General features: G+C 41.2%; 1 protein-coding gene across 2 annotated transcripts in view; it reads right to left on the bottom strand.

The window, feature by feature from the left end:
* rbpjb (recombination signal binding protein for immunoglobulin kappa J region b) overlaps positions 1-17,261 on the bottom strand; it is a 61,108-nt gene that overhangs the window by 7,199 nt on the left and 36,648 nt on the right. For both annotated transcript variants that reach the window (XM_032544286.1, XM_032544287.1), the window contains exons 2-9: positions 11,886-11,924; positions 6,326-6,421; positions 3,473-3,638; positions 2,855-3,029; positions 2,011-2,148; positions 1,595-1,707; positions 717-857; positions 155-310 (exon numbers count right to left, since the gene is read on the bottom strand). In XM_032544286.1, the coding sequence (XP_032400177.1) occupies positions 155-310; positions 717-857; positions 1,595-1,707; positions 2,011-2,148; positions 2,855-3,029; positions 3,473-3,638; positions 6,326-6,421; positions 11,886-11,924 (1,024 nt within the window). The remainder of the gene's footprint in view (positions 1-154; positions 311-716; positions 858-1,594; positions 1,708-2,010; positions 2,149-2,854; positions 3,030-3,472; positions 3,639-6,325; positions 6,422-11,885; positions 11,925-17,261) is intronic.

Below are 17,261 nucleotides of genomic sequence, written 5' to 3'. Positions count from 1 at the left end.
TCGGCAAAAGTGCTTTATCCGTACCGGATACTCGTTTCAGCTGAGTATTCGGCTCATCCCTATTAGTAACCACGCTGATATAGAACTCAACATACACTACTCCACACTGTGTCTAGATTTAAGTTCTGGGAAGCTTTTGTTGGGGGGGGGGTACCTGTAAGCTCTCTACCACAGGCACAGGGGTGACAGGTGAGTGGACGGGGCCCATGCCCTCGTAGAAAGTGTATTCAGCCTTGTCTGTACTGATGATTGTCCAGGAGGCGCCGTCGTTGATCATCTCCTTGTTTGGTTCCTTTGGGCATGGAGTGGCCTGGCAGAAAAGGAAGAAGGGGAGACATGACCTCAAAGCACATCAAGGGCAGAGATAACCACCGACAGTTAGATCCAATCAAGACTGCTCTCCTCAAGACTGCAATCAAAAGGTCCATCTTTACAACCTTCAAAGTAAGCAGTAATACTGGAGCTGAGTGGACTACACACTCTTATTCAAAGAACAAAATAGCACCCTGTCACAGAACATCCCAATGCCGTATAATAAAGACGAAGAATAGATGCAGAATTGAGCACAAATTTACTTCCAATTCTCTATTTCAAAATGCCAAAGCCATCATCCTGCGAACAGTGTAGGATTAATTGCGCCTGAGGGTGAAGTGACCTCATCACTGGATTCATGTCTCCACGTGAAGAGATGTCAGATGGAATTAGGTGCTACTAACTTGAAACTGGATGATCCTTTCTTGTGAAAGGCACAGGTACATGCGTTCTGTGTCCTTCAGGTAGAAGGCACACTTGTGGAGCTGGGAGACGGGGTCGTCGGCGTCCAGCAGTGCCGTCTGCTTGTCCACTTTACGGATGATCTGACGGAAGAAGAAAGAGAGGGATTAGACGACTGTGAGCTAGAAGGGAGAATGGAGAGAAGGCAAAGGGAAGGATGGAAACAAAGTGGGAGGGAGGACAGGAAAGGGAAAACAAGGAAGAAAGTCAGCAAGGAATGAGGGAAAGAAAAAGACGAAAGTGGAAGAAAGATGGATGACAGAGGGAAGACAAAAGGGAAGTTCAGTAGGTACTTTTTTTTTTCTTTCTTTCTTTTTTTTAATTGCTACTAACCGTAAAGGAACATGAGACTAATGACAGGAAAACATTTGTTGGACAAACACAGTCTACATGTTACTTTTATATTTATGCTAAATTAATATTTCACATTTTGATAAACATTTGCTTTCTTGACAAAAGTTATATGTGATGAAGATTGATAATATTCTCATCTTTAAGCCTGTAAACGGGGAAACAGCTAGCCTGGCTGACAAAATCAAAATACCAGCACCACAATTCTGAAATTAACACGCATCTTATTTGCTTAATCTTAATTAAAAAACAAATATACTGACAGCATAAAGACCTTTGTTAATCCAGGGAAGATTTTGCCCGAAAAAGTTGGTCTAATATTTCAAATTATTCCTTTAAATGGTTTGTGTGGTTTGGGTTTCATTTTCCTTTATTTTATTCTCTTAACTGATGCTGTAATTAATCAACATACTGCTGGGATCATTACAGTTTCTACTTCTGTTCTGTTTTTTGTTGATGGTTTTTTTACCAGTCTGGGCAGGGCCATGCCAGTGACAGAGCAAACCAGCTTGACTGTCTGGCCGTAGTGGATGTAACCGTCTCTCACAGTGAACTCTTCTCCTTCTGACTCCTCATCATCCACTGAAAAAGCACCATGCAGGACAAAAAAAACAAAAACAAAAAAGTCAGTGCTGCAGCAAAGCTTCAACATTTTCTATATACTCAAACCCACATTCAATCAATCTCTTTCTTTGTCCATGATGAATGAGCTGTGTAATTATTCTAATACAGCGTTGGTTACATTTACATGAAGACAATGTGACAAGCTGTCAAACCACATTCCTCACTTAACCTCGTGCTGAACCTCCGGGTGAATTAAAACCTTTTTAACTTAATGTGTCTGTGTTTGTGTTACAGCAGCAGATCTGGCTGAAGGAGACTTACACAGGTGGATGTAAAATGCGCCCCACTGCTGGGAGCTGGCGTGAAAGTTGCCGCCCTCCACGTGTAGATAGCGTGTGCTGACTGTTTGGGACCGAAGCCGGTTGAACAGTGCCACCTTGGTCCCTGATGCAATGCACACTGTTCACAAACAGGAACAAGAAGACACAAAGACGGGCCGGTTACATAACAACACGAACATGACATGTCGCTTACATGTCAGTTGTGGTAACAGGGTGAGAATCTCAGGTGTGCTACTTGTGACATAACTGGGTTACTGGACACGATTAAATCAAGCTACACTGCCCTCTAGTTGTTAGAAAAATAATACTGATAATAAGCTTAAAAACCTGTTACAGCACCTTTAAAAACAATAGGAACAATTTCAGCAAATAAGTAAATAAATAAATAAAGAGTAAATAAATGTAGAGAAATTAAACATACATAAAACAAGATTTAATTAAATTAAATAGTGAAATAAGTCAATCAATCAGCAACATAAAAACATTCAAATTACTGACATTTTAAAGGCTGAAAAGGGCAGAGCGCTTTCCATAGTTAGTCGAAAAACAACGAGTTTTTATGCCTTTTAAGTGCCTAATTTTCTGTTTTGTGCTACACTTATTCTTTTATCCTTTTTTTCCCCCTTTCTTTTTCGTAAATAATTTTTCTTCATCCTGCTATCAGATGTGAAATCTATCGCAATGACATACATTTCACTCAAGAACCTAACCACATAGTAAAGATGTCGGCAAGATTTTTGTACACAACCATCAAAACACATCAGTATCCCCGGCACAAGTAACTGCCAAAAAAATGTGGGTGAGACAGATGAATGCAAACTTACAGTCAGCGTTTTTGAGGGACTGCTTCTTTTTGGAGGGCTTGGAGATGACTTTGATCCTCTTGCTGAGGAAGACACCGATGTCAGTGCTGTTGCCGTAGAACATCTTGACAGACAACATGAAGTGCTTTCTCTTGTCGGAGTCGGATATGTACAAGGTTTTGGCAGTGCAATAATTCTGGGTGGACATGGTAGGGATGCAGAAATCAGAACACATTAGATTCTTTTTTTTTTCTTGCTGCAAATGATTCATTCTGTGAAACGCTTCCTAAAATAGATATACACACACACTAAGTGACAAGAACACAGTTCACATTTCTGAGAGCAACTTCAGTGATGAGTTACCTCTTCAACTGTTACATAATTTGCACCACTGTGGAACGGAAACATGGTTAAAAAATAACCTTTAAATGCACTGAAGCCAAAATTACAGACTTCTAGTAAAGTGCCTGGAGTGAAGGTGTGTAGCAATGTCAGCTTCTAGTGAATAACGAGAATAGGTTTTCGTGTGAAAATAAATAACAGAGTGATACTGTGACACTGTGTGTGTGTGTGTGTGTGTGTGTGTGTGTGTGTGTGTGTGTGTGTGTGTGTGTGTGTGTGTGTGTGTGTGTTTTGTACCTTTCCCTCTAAGTTAAGCTGTTGCATTTCTTGGTCGCTGTTGCCAATGCCGATGAAGGCACAAGGCTGCGACTCCTGCTCGGAGCAGCCGTCTCGCTCCATCTGTTCCTTCTTTTTCTTCCAGCCACTCCCCATCAGGTAAACGCAGGGAGGAGGACAGAAGAACCTGGACACATGCACACGTATTTATGAATTTTGGACTCAAATCCTTAAACCATCTGATAAATGTGCAGTTTTCTCCTTCATTGATGTTCATTTAAGCATCTGCTTATGTAAAGTGGCTACCCGCTGAGCGGGTCAAAACTTGTATTTAAGTTACTTTAAATATAAGTAGGTTTTAATTTCCACCTGCCTGGACAAGAAAGAAAAGAAAAATACATCTGCATGGCTTTAAGATGGACTTCTACATTATTTATCCTAAAAAAAAAAAGTAAAACATTAGTAATATTTTTTTAACCTTACATTTCAAGGACACAACCGCTGGACAGGACAGCTATTTAGTCTGGATGACACCAACTTAAAAGAAAATGTGCATCTCTTAATTTACACCAGAAGAGGGCAGACCTGTGCTAAACATCAACAAGGCAGTCAGAATTTTTTTTATCATCAGACTGTTATATACAATTGAACTAAGCACTCTTTCCTCAAGCTGTCAAGCCTAATTTAGCAGATGTTAACATGAACAATCCAGCATGAAAGAACATATACAAACCATTATTAAAGAAAAAAGGCAACTTTTTCCATTTCAGGATTTCGTACTTATTTGCTCATCTCCGTTGAAATACTCTCTAACGTCAAGTACAGAACTCCATTAAGAAGAATGACAACTTTAGCCTTATCATAAATGGGAAATCAACTCATCACTGAACCAGCGTAACTTCAAATAAAGTCATGCGTGTCAGTGTGGAACTGGAAAGGGACCTATTTCGCAACACCACTGTCTGTCTCTGTGGGTGTTTGTCTACTTTCACCTCCTATAAAAAGCGCAGACAGAAAGAGGGAGACAGCACATTTGCATTAACCATGCACCTACTTACTTGGGCTCCCTTATTACAATATAGACAGAAGTAATCAGAGGTGTGAGACACACGTACTATGACCGATCAACCAGAAGTCCCTTTGGCTGAGCACTTCAGACACTTGTTTGTGATCCAAATTGACGGTAAATTGATTATAAACATGTGGTTTTTAGTCTCAAATCGGCAGGACATTGAGCAACTTACAATCCAATGTACAAGTGTGGATTTGACAAGAGTGGTTGAATGGTTCCTCTCTGCCATTTGCCTCAGTAGCGTCACTTTAAGTGGACAAGACAGTTACAATTTATCTAAGGAATTCATCTCAATCTCAACCTTTCTCATCTTTCTCTCCTGTTGTGCTCCAACTCTCTGAGGTGTCTCAGAGTTGGCCCGCAATGGCGGATTTTCCAAGAGATAGGACTGATGATGAGATAGCAAGCAGCGCTACAGCTCGGGCCAAGAAAACGGCAGAGGGTTGAGAGCTGAAAAGAATTACATAATGAGTGAGAGAGGGGGGAGAAGGTAGGAAAAGCTATACAAAATCTGAGAGTGAGAGGTTAAAAGGTGAGAGCAGAGTTACAGAAAGGGATTGAGGAAAGAAAGATGAGTTGGAAAGAAAAAAAGTGAGCACCCTGCACTTGTGTGGAAATTACAACAAAGGCAGACAGCAACAGGTTAAGTTGCACTGTATACCTCTGTGACCTGTTACACCAAAATGCTCCATGGTTTCACCAGGACATTCCAGCGAGAGCCTTTTATCTCCTCTATATTCCCATCGTCCCTAACTTCCTCTCCCTGCACCCTTTCCTTTCTGCCTCTTTGTGGCCTTCACCTGAACGTGGCCTCACACACGAGGTCGCTACTCATTTCCTCCTCTGACCTTTTGCTATGGGAGGTCAGAAAGGTCCAGGTACCCACACTGCGCGCAGACAATCTGGAATGTGTGGTTTTCATTCACCCCTTAGCCTGAATGCAATGAAGTTTGTTCTCTACATGATGCCAATAACTCCCTTTAATGCTTAGCTGTTTGTAATCAATGTCCTGTGCATAAAGCATTTATAATAAGAGGTTGACACATTCTCACAAATTAATTTTACCCCTTATTTAAAAAAGGAATCAAAATTGCGGTAAGACACAAAATTTTTTTTAATATATATCTTACTTTAAAAGGAATAATTCAACAGGTTAGACGAGAAGACTGATAGCACTCTCCTACCCGTCTAAAAGGCCTGACATATCAAGCCGACCATCGTCCTTAGTTGGGCCGATGGAGACCAACCATCGCCCTAGTTTTGGCGGAGTGTCAGAGCAGAGACCGTAGGCTCTGTTCTGTTGTCCCGCTGATCGAGCAAACGTTGTTTGTTGTGTGTATCATAGCAACTTTATCCAAATTCATTCCACTGCTAATTTTTGGCCAAGACAAAGGTAACAACGGCAAAAGCAAAGTGACGTAACCGTCGTCCTTCGTTGCCACTAGTTCTCAGCCGTCGGCTTGGTGTGTCAGGGACTTAGCTTGGTATAAAGACTGGAAACGGGGAAACAGCTAGCCTTCTGCCTGCCAAAAAATAGTCTGGCACATAACTTCCTGTAAAACTATATTTCAGTTTTTTCGTAAATTTCACAAAATGATAAACTATTCCTCTGAGAGTGAAAGGATATCTGTCCTCTGACTGTGAAGTGTTACTTCTACTCAGACAGCCAGAGAGATTACACATGCTGATGGTGATCTGTTAATCCTTCAAAAACCTTCTCAGCCTTATTTTATTTTCTCAAATCCAACAACTTCCAATGATTAGCTAGGCCTGAGGTAACCTTGATCATACCAGTGCCATACCTTTTCTCATTGCCGTAGGATTTCTGTGCAACTTTTGCGTGCAGGATCATGACAGTTTGGTCACCTCGCTCCTTCAGGTAATTCCTCATGGCTTCTCTGCAAGATGGAAAGAGGGAGAGAGAGAAAGGTCCATTAACAAGCCATTTTGTGATCTAGCAGATGAGGTGATAGTGGGTGCGTGGAAACTTAAAGCTGAAGCAGAGGGAGCCTCAAGGCTTGATGTGGGGGTCACTGTGTATCGTTGAGCAGATTTTTAAAAGGCGACGCTTAAGTGTAAAAATAAATAAATAAATAAACCCAATAACCTCTGGAAAGCCTGCACATTCTGCTAGCCAAAAAAGCTATGTTCTCCCCCAGCTGGGTCAGTTTGAGGTGGGGGTGGGCTGAAAAGTTAATGACCAGCTCAGGGGGACAGTGAGGAGCATGAGGGACAAGAGAGGGGAGAGGAGGAAACGAGGAAGAGTAGGGGTTGGGGGGGGAGGTAAAGAGAGAAGGAAAAAGAAAACACCAGAGCTGAAAAAACAAAACCAACAGAGCTGAGCTCACCAGCAAAGATTCCTGATCTTGTGTCAAAATGTTGCAAGGTCCACGCTCCAATAACTTCTGTCAACTCCAAACCCTCCTACACCTCCTTTACACAAACAAGCCTCAGTTTATTTTAATATCTGGGAGACCAGTAGAGCTTATGCTGGTCTGAAAAGCAAAGGTCAAAGATCAAGCTTAGATGCACAGTTAAGACGCATCATACGCATGGACATCAACACACCCAGACCCAATCTGCACAGATGTCAGTGACACCTGACACGCCAGGGTGCTTCAGAGGGCTTTCCGCACGCACGCGCACGCGCACACGCACACGCGCACACGCACACACACACACACACACACACACACACACACACACACACACACACACACACACACACACACACACACACACACACACACACACACACACACACACACACACACACACACACACCTTTCCACTCGGCCACGCAATGCTGGGCCGCACGCTCGGGTTGGACAGGGCCTTTTGTTATGAAAAGCAAGGGGCCCCTCGCAGTTTGTGCGTGTGTGTGTGTAGGAGAGGGGTACAGAAGAGGAGGAGGAAGGCTGGGGGGGGGATTATCCATAAGGGACTGGGAAACGTTTAATTCCTTGCCTCACTGTGTGATGAGACAATTATTTTCCAGGATGAAAGCTGTAATCCAAGTCTTGCAGCAAAGTAAAATTATGCTCTGTTTATTCAATATTTTCTAAATCACTCTGAAAAACGATAACAATGGAGGTTCAATCCTGGAATTCCAAACATTTGAGGCCATTTAACCGATCTGATGCAGTCTGATACCATTTATGCACAAAAATTATTTTAAAGTGAACGATACACTCACCAGTGTCATACTCAGATACAGACACAATAACCCAAGGAGCTGAGCTCACAGCTATGATTGATTATAGGGAGAACACACAGCCCAAACCTGCAGAGCACATGTCACCGGACACCTCTGATGATGCCTGTGACCGGCGACATTTGCCGGAAGGGTGACATCCCAGATAAAACAACACACAAAAACACACACTGGGGTTGCATGGTAAGCAGCTTAACCACTAGGAGACCTTGGCACAGTTATTTTTAAAGCAAAATGCCAAATGTTACCATCCAGATTCCCAAATATGAGGGTTCGATGCTTTTCTTTGACATATGTGGCAATACAATGAACATATTAGAGTTTTAAGACAGTTGGTCATACAAAAGCAGCAGTATTAAAACGGTACCATGCGTTATAGGGAAATAAACAGCATTTTTCATATGTTTTATAAAGACCAAAAGGATAAATCAGCAGATTAATAAATAAGGACAAACCAAACTCAGCTTTATATGCAAACTTTATATGCAAACTAACCCACATTTATTTACAAGTGTGCTGGTAACTAAACTGCCATGCTGGATTTGATTGGATTTGACCAATTCCCCCAAAAAGCTAAAAGTTGAATTAGCCACATTCTCTGCCTCTTAAATCGATGTCATCTTATATGCTGGTCAAAACAGTGGGTACATAATCAAAATACATTGGTATATGCATAGTTTTCTTATGACCCAAGAATCTCACAATAGCGTTGGTTAGATTCCGTGCGACAGCCCCAAGTTGTGGTTAACACTGTTTCATTAATCACCAAACAGTTCCAGACCACTGTGGCTAATTTGGGGTGAGACGGTTCCCTCATCAAGACAGAAATGCTCCACCATACGCTTAACCTTTCCCTCACAGTGGTTCTTTGTGTATTGTCATCTGCAATGCCCTGTTATCCACTTCACAGCTACCCATAAATAACCCCTGAATAGATAACAAAGGTGCACTCAAATGAAACTGAATATTCTGGGATCAAGTGAATTTCATAAACCCAGTGGTGGGTCCATCTTTACAAACTTGTGATGTATAGCCAAGCATTGTTGAAATTTAGAAATTTTAGATTAAATTCTAGTGGGGAAGCCAAATGTCAAAATGATGCTTCCATCTGACATTATGTTGCAGCCATAAAAATCATGGTATCTTGGCTTTGGATTATTTTGAATGAAAAAATTCAGGGTGAAATCAAGACCTCAAAAGATTGAAAGCATATGCAAAAGAGGGGAAAACAATCACCTCACCTAAAACATGAATTAATGATGAGACTCCCAATGCATAACATGCAGATGAGTATTATAAAGGCATATAAACTGTAGTGAAAATGACTAAGGCTATTCACAGCATGACAGTTGAAAAATGTGTAGATGTAGCCAATTCATTATCTACACAGTCTTGTATGATTGCGCCAGGCACATGACGTCCCTCATATTTTATGCACCATTAAAACATATGCTTGAGTAATAACTAGTAAAAAGTCATGTAGGACAGTGATACAATAATGAATTACATACGTGTACCAAGTTTTGTGAGTCTACGTTAAACGAGCTGCAGGGGCTGAATTTTCATAATATTGTAGGTGGCGCTAGCAAGCCATTTTTGTGCGCCCATTCCCGAAACCCTTAAAATACGTAAATTTTCACCGGACTTGATGCGACCGCCAAATTTGGTGAGTTTTTGAATATGATAAGTCCCTCAAAAAGGCAATTCATTTGACGGAAAATAAAGCTGTCGGCGCTCGGGCCCTAATAAAAAAGGAAATAGTTCAGCAAGGTGCAACACGGTTAAAAATATTTTCAACTGCAAGATTTTTTGAGACAAAGTGACATTCATAGAGCAAGAAAAAGATTAGGTGTCTTTTTGAGAGCCGAAGATGGGAAGGAGAAGTGAGAGAGACGGTGACCACCAGTATTGTGCAGACACACAAAATGACAAACAAAGACATATGCATAAAAAGAATATCAACGTGCATATAAACATTAAGGACAGGCCAAAGCTAAAACAGTTGAATATAACTATATATATATATATATATAAAAAACTAGAGATTATATATAGTATTTATCAACACAAGCACTGCAGGGGTTGGGCGTTGTTTGTGGTGTTGTGGGGGGTCTGGATAAGCCAGCAGATGCAACAGAGCAGACAGACATCTGTCCTGTATCTGCCACAGCGTCTCAGCAAAGAGGTACTGTCACAAGACCCCTTGAAAAGAACACAGTTGCACACACACACACACACACACACACACACACACACACACCACACACACACACACACACACACACACACACACACACACACACCACACCACACACCCCACACACACACACACACACACACACCCACACACACACACACACCACACACACACACACACCACACACACCACACACGGGGGATTATACACATCCGTAGTGTAAGGCCTGGGTTGAGACATTAACAATCAAACCGTTCAGGCTGCTCATGTGGTGTTGTGTTTATTTGTGTGTAGATTTGTGCATGTTTACCTGAGTGTCTATGACGTGTGTATGATTGTGCACGTCTGTGTGCGCACATTTCCAGTGTGTCTGTCATGTATTGTATTTCCAGTCAAGTAGCCTTCCTGACAGAGCGGGCCTGCAGGACCCAGGACCCTAAAACACCCCTGCAGAACGATGCACTATTTTAACTGTCCGTGCTGCTTTCTGACAACAACAAAAAAATCGTAGGGGCTGCTGTTGTTGCAAGTGAGTGAACATGCAGACATGAGGACACTGAGCCAGATACAAAGACACCAAGATACACAAGGGTACAAAGATAGACATACACACCAAAGGAGTTGTGTTTTCAGCCTTTCAGCTGCTCGATTAAGAGTGCTTTGTGTCCATCATATTTCTGGCTGTCCTCACCATCAGACAAATAGAGGGGCCATTGCAAGCCAGCGGACTGACCACACATGAATGAAAAAGGGGACACATCAAAAGGTGCTGGGGCCTCTTTTTTCCCCAAACCATGCCCGGCAGTTCCAGGCAGTATGCAACCCCTTATTTTCCCCACCAAGAGCCAGGTGCAAAGGACAAGCGCACGCACACACAGACACGCACAGGCAAACGTGTCTGTTCACTGTAACAATGAGAAACACCAACAAGCTAACAAGTGTACACACGTACACACACACACACGTAACACGCACACTACACACGCACACACACACACACACACACACTACACACACACACACACACACACTCACACACCCCCACACACACACCCACCACACACACACCACACACACACACACACACACACACACACACACACACACACACACACACACACACACCATTAACGATATGTGTCCAACCAAATGTTGCTCCAAATGACTTGGAACAAACCTAACAGGAAAAAAATTAATCAAAAACTTGCAGTGCAGCTATTCAAAGCTATGCTGAATGCAGGGCACAGCTTAGGGCTTTGAGTTTTAGAGTGAAAATCCTTGCCTACAAACAACTACTTGTGTTAAAATGAGCCCCATGTCTCAAAGTGGGGCTCATTTTAACACAAGCATATAAAAGCATGTCTCACAGAGTGAAAAATTACAGAGATCTAACTCATGAACAATCAACAGCAGAACGAAAATGACGTAATACAGCGAGGGTCAACCGATAACAGCTGTCCAATAGTGGAAGTATGGACAATCAGGCCAGAATCGCACAGTAAAACGACACATGCAATGTTGTTGTTTGGTAGATTAACATGCGGTTGTTTATGTTGTTTTCGGGGCAACATGCAGCAAATCGGCATCTATATTTAATCTGTGGTCATTAAAGATGTAGCTCTAACTTTTTCTTCATCACCACCAGAAATTAGTTATCAGTGATTCAATGGTGATTAATTACTGTATTTTATGCATTAGTTTGTTTTTGTTAGTTTTTACCTTCCTGACATGAAACTGATTTTGAAGGAAAAAAATCTAACGGCATTTACTTAGAGGCACCGTCTTTAAGGAAATGTCTTTACATTTTTCCTGACGTGTTTTTCATGTATTACTGTATTCACACAAATGTACAAAAATGCGCATAGGTAGACATAAAAAAATGCCAACACAACAACAAAAGGTGTTATGGGAAGAATATGTTGTGTATATCAACGTGTATGCGCACACTCACCTTGTTAGGCGCAGTGGCTGAGGGCGTTCCCCGAACTTCCTGCAAAGACAAAGTGAGAAAAAAACATGAGTGGGCTGGTTATTAACCACAAACACAAACACAAACCCACACACACACACACACAGCAGAATTACAGCATATGATTAAAGCTATAGTGTAGTTTCGCGGGACGCCAGACAACACAATCTTCTGAACACAGCCACACTGAGAAATACAGAGAGAGTTGTGTGGAGCTGATAGTCTTGATTAGCTTTGTAGCAACAATTTGGCAATGGCTTAAATGTAACGGACGTTCATTAATATCAAACACTTAAGCACTAAGGCTGAGTAAAGTTACTTGAGCCACGCTATAATATCCCCTCTTGCTGACATATCAGCAACATCGTAAATCCCAAACTGTATTTTTTTGCAGAGGAACATGAAAATAGAATGAAGAGAGCCTTGATGTTTTGAACAGTATACAGTGTGTGTTTGGGTTATGTTGTACTTAATGTGCTGATAAATATAATTCATACTATGGCTACCTACTTTTGCTATATTATTTTAATTACATAATTTAATTTTAACGTCACTCACTTACACTGCAATTTTGTTTTCTGTACTATGGCAACCGCACTTTACAATACCTTTATTTGACGCCACTTTACATTCAGCCATACCTTCTGCTCATTGTCTGTTGTGTGCCTGTTTGTGTGTTTACTTGTGTGTTTGTTTGTTTTGCTTTTATTGTAGAAAATGCTTCTGTAATAAGGGAATTTCCCCGCTGTGGGATGAATAAAGTATAATCTAATCTAAGCACTTTTCCTTTCATTAGAGTTTAAATACTGCACCTTAATGTCGAGTGGAAAAACTTTCTATCCATTAAGAATTAACATGTTGTAGGCTACTGTTGTTGTTTTTTTTAAAGTCTAGTGCTGTTTGAGCTTATGCTTCACTTTATGTCGATGGCCTTAGTCTATAATGGGGCTATTTGTATATATAAAAATAACAAAGCTGCATTTTTTGTCTGCACTAATAAAAAAAAACAACCATTTGACAATGAAGAAGTGTTTATGGTTCTTATGTTCTTAGCCAATTGTTGCTAAATATAGAAGAAAGGCATGTTAAAACCAAAACCGTGACCCCAAAACCGTGATGTGAACCGGTTCCACCCCTAGTAAACACTGCATTTACACACACACACACACACACACACACACACACCACACACACACACACACACACACACACACACACACACACACACACACACACACACACACACCCACACCACACACACACCACCACACACCCCCACCCACACACACCCACACACACCACACACCACACCACACCACACACACAGGCCTTTGACAGTGTGTAGTGGCACAGTGCTCAAATAAAGGTAAGTGACAGCAGGCAGGTTAAAGCAGGTGAACAGACACTGAACCTTACTCAAACTAATCCCTGCCAATGGCACATTAAAACAAGCTGTGCGTCACCACACGAAACCCAACATTAAAAGGTATGGACAGCTTGAGATTACAATGACTACACATGCTTATCTTGGTTAGAAGATTTTAAAACCTACAGCTTTAAATGTCTAATAAGTCAGATGTGGGGGTGATACAGACCTCATTGTTTGAGCATACGGCACTATATCCAGTGTGGAACACTACAAACGGATAACAATAGCTTTTAGGCTTCATGTGTGCTGATCTGAATTGTAAAATGCATCTGAATTGGTAATTTCCTGACACCACTTTCAGTTCAATAGTTCATAATAGCCGAAGGGAGATTTCACTTGGTCTGAGGCAACATGCAGAAAAGTAGATACCACTGGGTTTTAACAGGGTAAATACTTGTGTATTCTAGAGGGTACAACATAGTGCTTAAAAAATAGGCAGTTGGTTGAAAAAAATCTCTCTTTAACAAGGGGACTGAGTCAACTTCACAGGGATATGTGCCAGAATATACTAAATTAAAATGTTTGTTAAAAGCAGAGGGCAGAGCTGCCAACTGAACATGTAGTCTATGACACTGACATGACAAAAAGTCTAATTTTTCTATTTTTTTTGTCTAAAAATGAGACAACCACAAACAGGTGACTACTCTTTCAGCATTGCTGACAGCACATAATTGTATGATAGAGTTGTCAAATGAATTAAAACTTTGGTAAAATATTGGACCAGCAACTGCCTGAAAAGACAACGGTTTAGGTGTTTTCTAAAAAGGCTGCTGCCTGTCCTTGGTGTACAGTCAGTTACCCGACATGACACACAGGAAACGCAGTTCAACTTTCTGCAAAGTATTTAAATCAACCCTTTTGACAATAAAAGTGTGTGTCATGCTGCTTGGTGGAGGGTTTGCTGCATAATGCTGGTTGTTGTGCGCTTTTAAGCGCAACATCTTCATGACATTACCGCCAATTAATCATTCATTTCCCACTATTATGACAGCATCATATACCTTCAGTCATTCGAAAGACCCTTTCCTAAAAGTGTACATTTGACTTTACTCATTCATCAGGCTTCCAGGAGGCTGAACTGTGACTGAGTCATACATGAACTCTTAGTCAGCATGTTAAGGAAACCACTGCTGAGACCACATGTATAGTAAAACGGCTGTAAACCTGCAACATTTCACAGCTGACGTTGATTTTTTTTGGTAAAGCAGCGATGGCTTCAATCTGTTACAAGCAATACAGTCTGGCCTAGACACAAGGTACTTAAAAAGGACAGAAAAGCAGGGTAGAAAGTACAGGCAGTACTTTTTTTTTAATATTTAAAAAGTTTTTATTTTGCAAAAGCCAAAGCTTTGGCAGTGTGTTAGTTATTGACACACCAGCCAGGTTACAGCCTGCAGCTTGCATCATCCAGAGCTCCAGGACCCTCACATACTGTTTGCTTTAGGATATACAGATAAATCAAAAAAAATCAGTGATAGTATAAAAAAAAAAAAAATTATGATTAGGTGAGAAAAATTCGTCAGCCCATAGTTTCTTTGTGTTAGACCCGTACTCCACAACAGGTAGACCAACTTCCGATTCACAAGCCATGTGACCTACACAGACAGAAGACTTTAACATGCCTCCAAGTTGTTGCTGTTAACTATCTGAAAGTAAAAAGTGCATACTTGGGCACATTACTCTATTTTACTTTGGTCGGACATCTCTGCATTAAGGTCAGTTGGCTTCATTTTTCAATTAGGTGGACTAAAAATATCAGTCAATGGTTCTTCCATAGTTGGTATAAAGTGCACTGGAGTAAGAGCCAGAACATAGTGCCCCATTTTCCATTTCATGTATTGGGAATCAAGTCGGAATTAAAAATGTCACAACAATAAACCAAATCGAATCAAATTAGGGCTGCGATTAACAATTGTTTTTATTATCAATTCATTTGCCAATTTTGTTTTTGATTTATCAATTAAATGTGAAAAATTACCTAAGTTCAAATATCTTTTAAAAGATTCCTTTTTGTTGTAATGTATGACAAAGAAAAGCATCAAATCGTCCCATTTGACAGCCAGAAACCGCTGATGCTTGGCTTATTTTCTTTAATACATTTTCTGTCGATTGATAAATAGAGTAATCGCTGCAGCGCTAAATCCACCCCTATCAAACACGTCTATTACTAGAGCTTGTTAAAAACGTACCCAGTGTAAAGTCTTTACCAGAGCGTTCAATCAGCCTCTCGCTGCAGCAACAACAAACTATCCGAGTGCATATTACTGCAGATATGTGACCATACTCACTCAAAGACGACACATTCTTCAGCACCACTGTAATGTTCCTGCAGTGCACAGAGCTTTGAAGTACAGCAAAATTAACACTGCAAAGTTTGTTTGTTTTCCAGGTTGCTTAAAGACTATATGCAAACTTATTCAATGCCTTGATTGTTACATAAATGCACCACTGACTGTTTTTAAATCTATTAAGGCACTACAGTTACATGCAGCTTATGGCACATTGCTGGTATAAAGAGGAGGTAGGCCTATCTGTAAGCAGCACGTGGATGTGACTGTACAGAGGGTGTGTGGGGGTGTGTGGGGGTGTGTGTGTGTGTGTGTGTGTGTGTGTGTGTGTGTGTGTGTGTGTGTGGACACATGTGTCTACAAGACAGAGTGTAAGTGAGTCCGATTCTCTCCTTGTGCAGGATGCGGTAGCGTTGCATGCTGCTGAACGTATGTCAATACAGCTACAAGCCATCAATAACACACAGAGATTGTTTGGTTAGGGGTTTCGGCATGCAGGCATTGTGTGAATTTGGGGGGGTGGGGGGGGGTGCACACTCAAATGAAAATGGCAAAAAAGTGACGGAAAAAACGCAATGAGGGGATAAAGGGCAGGAGAAAGCGAGATAAACTGAAAGCATGATTGGTGCAAGAGCCAGAAAGAGGGAGTGGAGGAGGTGGAATAATTATAAAAGGAGGGCAATCAATAAGGTTCCCACAGTGAAACACTGATAACTCAACTAGCTAATGGATTCCAGACGGCTCTCTTCTCCCTTCCCCTCCTCCCCCTTCTAAACCCCCCACCCTTAAAAAGGGAGCAATTGAGGAAAAGATACTGCGGGAAAGTGAAGTGTGGGGTGAGGAGAGAAGAAGTGCATGGCGTTTTGTGGAGAGAGGAAGAATGGGATCTACTCCGAGTTGAAGTACAAGGATGTATAGGCTGATACACGAGGAGTGTAAGGAGGAGATGGCGAAGCTATGTTTGCACACAACAAACATGAAACGGTCGTGGCTGCATTTTTGGCTTGCTATTTTTGAATCTAATGCTTTTGTGTTTCTACGGCGTATGCATGCATCAAACTTCACATCCCTGATCTTTATCAATCTTCAAGTATCCTACTTTATATAGCCGACAGTACGACGGGCTTACTGCAAAGAAGCGCTGGGGTTGCAAGTTCTGTGAAAAACCACCGTTTAGATATACGCATCACTTCCATGAGCTCACTTTAACACACTCACTCAAGACACAAACACTATCAAGAAAAGGGGACTAAACACAGGAAACCACAATAGGTACGTGTAGTTGCAAACAAAAAAGAAAGACATGCTGACTGTTGCATCTGCAATTTCTTCAGGTAAGCTTGACTCCCTGAAATCGCATGCTTGATGGCAAAGTTCAAGTTGCACAAAAGTTTAGACCATCATTCAATATCAAAATTAGTCCATTAATCAAAACATTTTTGTATTCCTATGTTATTCTCTAACAGTTCTTTTTTTTTTTTTACAATTTAATGTTTCTTTTTAAATATTCCCCACACAAAATTACTCAATTTCTTTGCAAATGAGGCCCTTTGGCGCAAAAAAAACAGAAGACTGTAAGCGCTAAATTTGATTTTGTTTTCCCTCTAACACACACACACACACACACACACACACACACAC

The sequence above is a fragment of the Etheostoma spectabile genome, chromosome 19 (assembly GCF_008692095.1).
Source record: "Etheostoma spectabile isolate EspeVRDwgs_2016 chromosome 19, UIUC_Espe_1.0, whole genome shotgun sequence".
In the NCBI taxonomy this organism is placed as follows: domain Eukaryota; kingdom Metazoa; phylum Chordata; class Actinopteri; order Perciformes; family Percidae; genus Etheostoma; species Etheostoma spectabile.
Note: the sequence above shows the minus strand (reverse complement) of the source record. Positions and strands in the feature narration are given on the sequence as shown.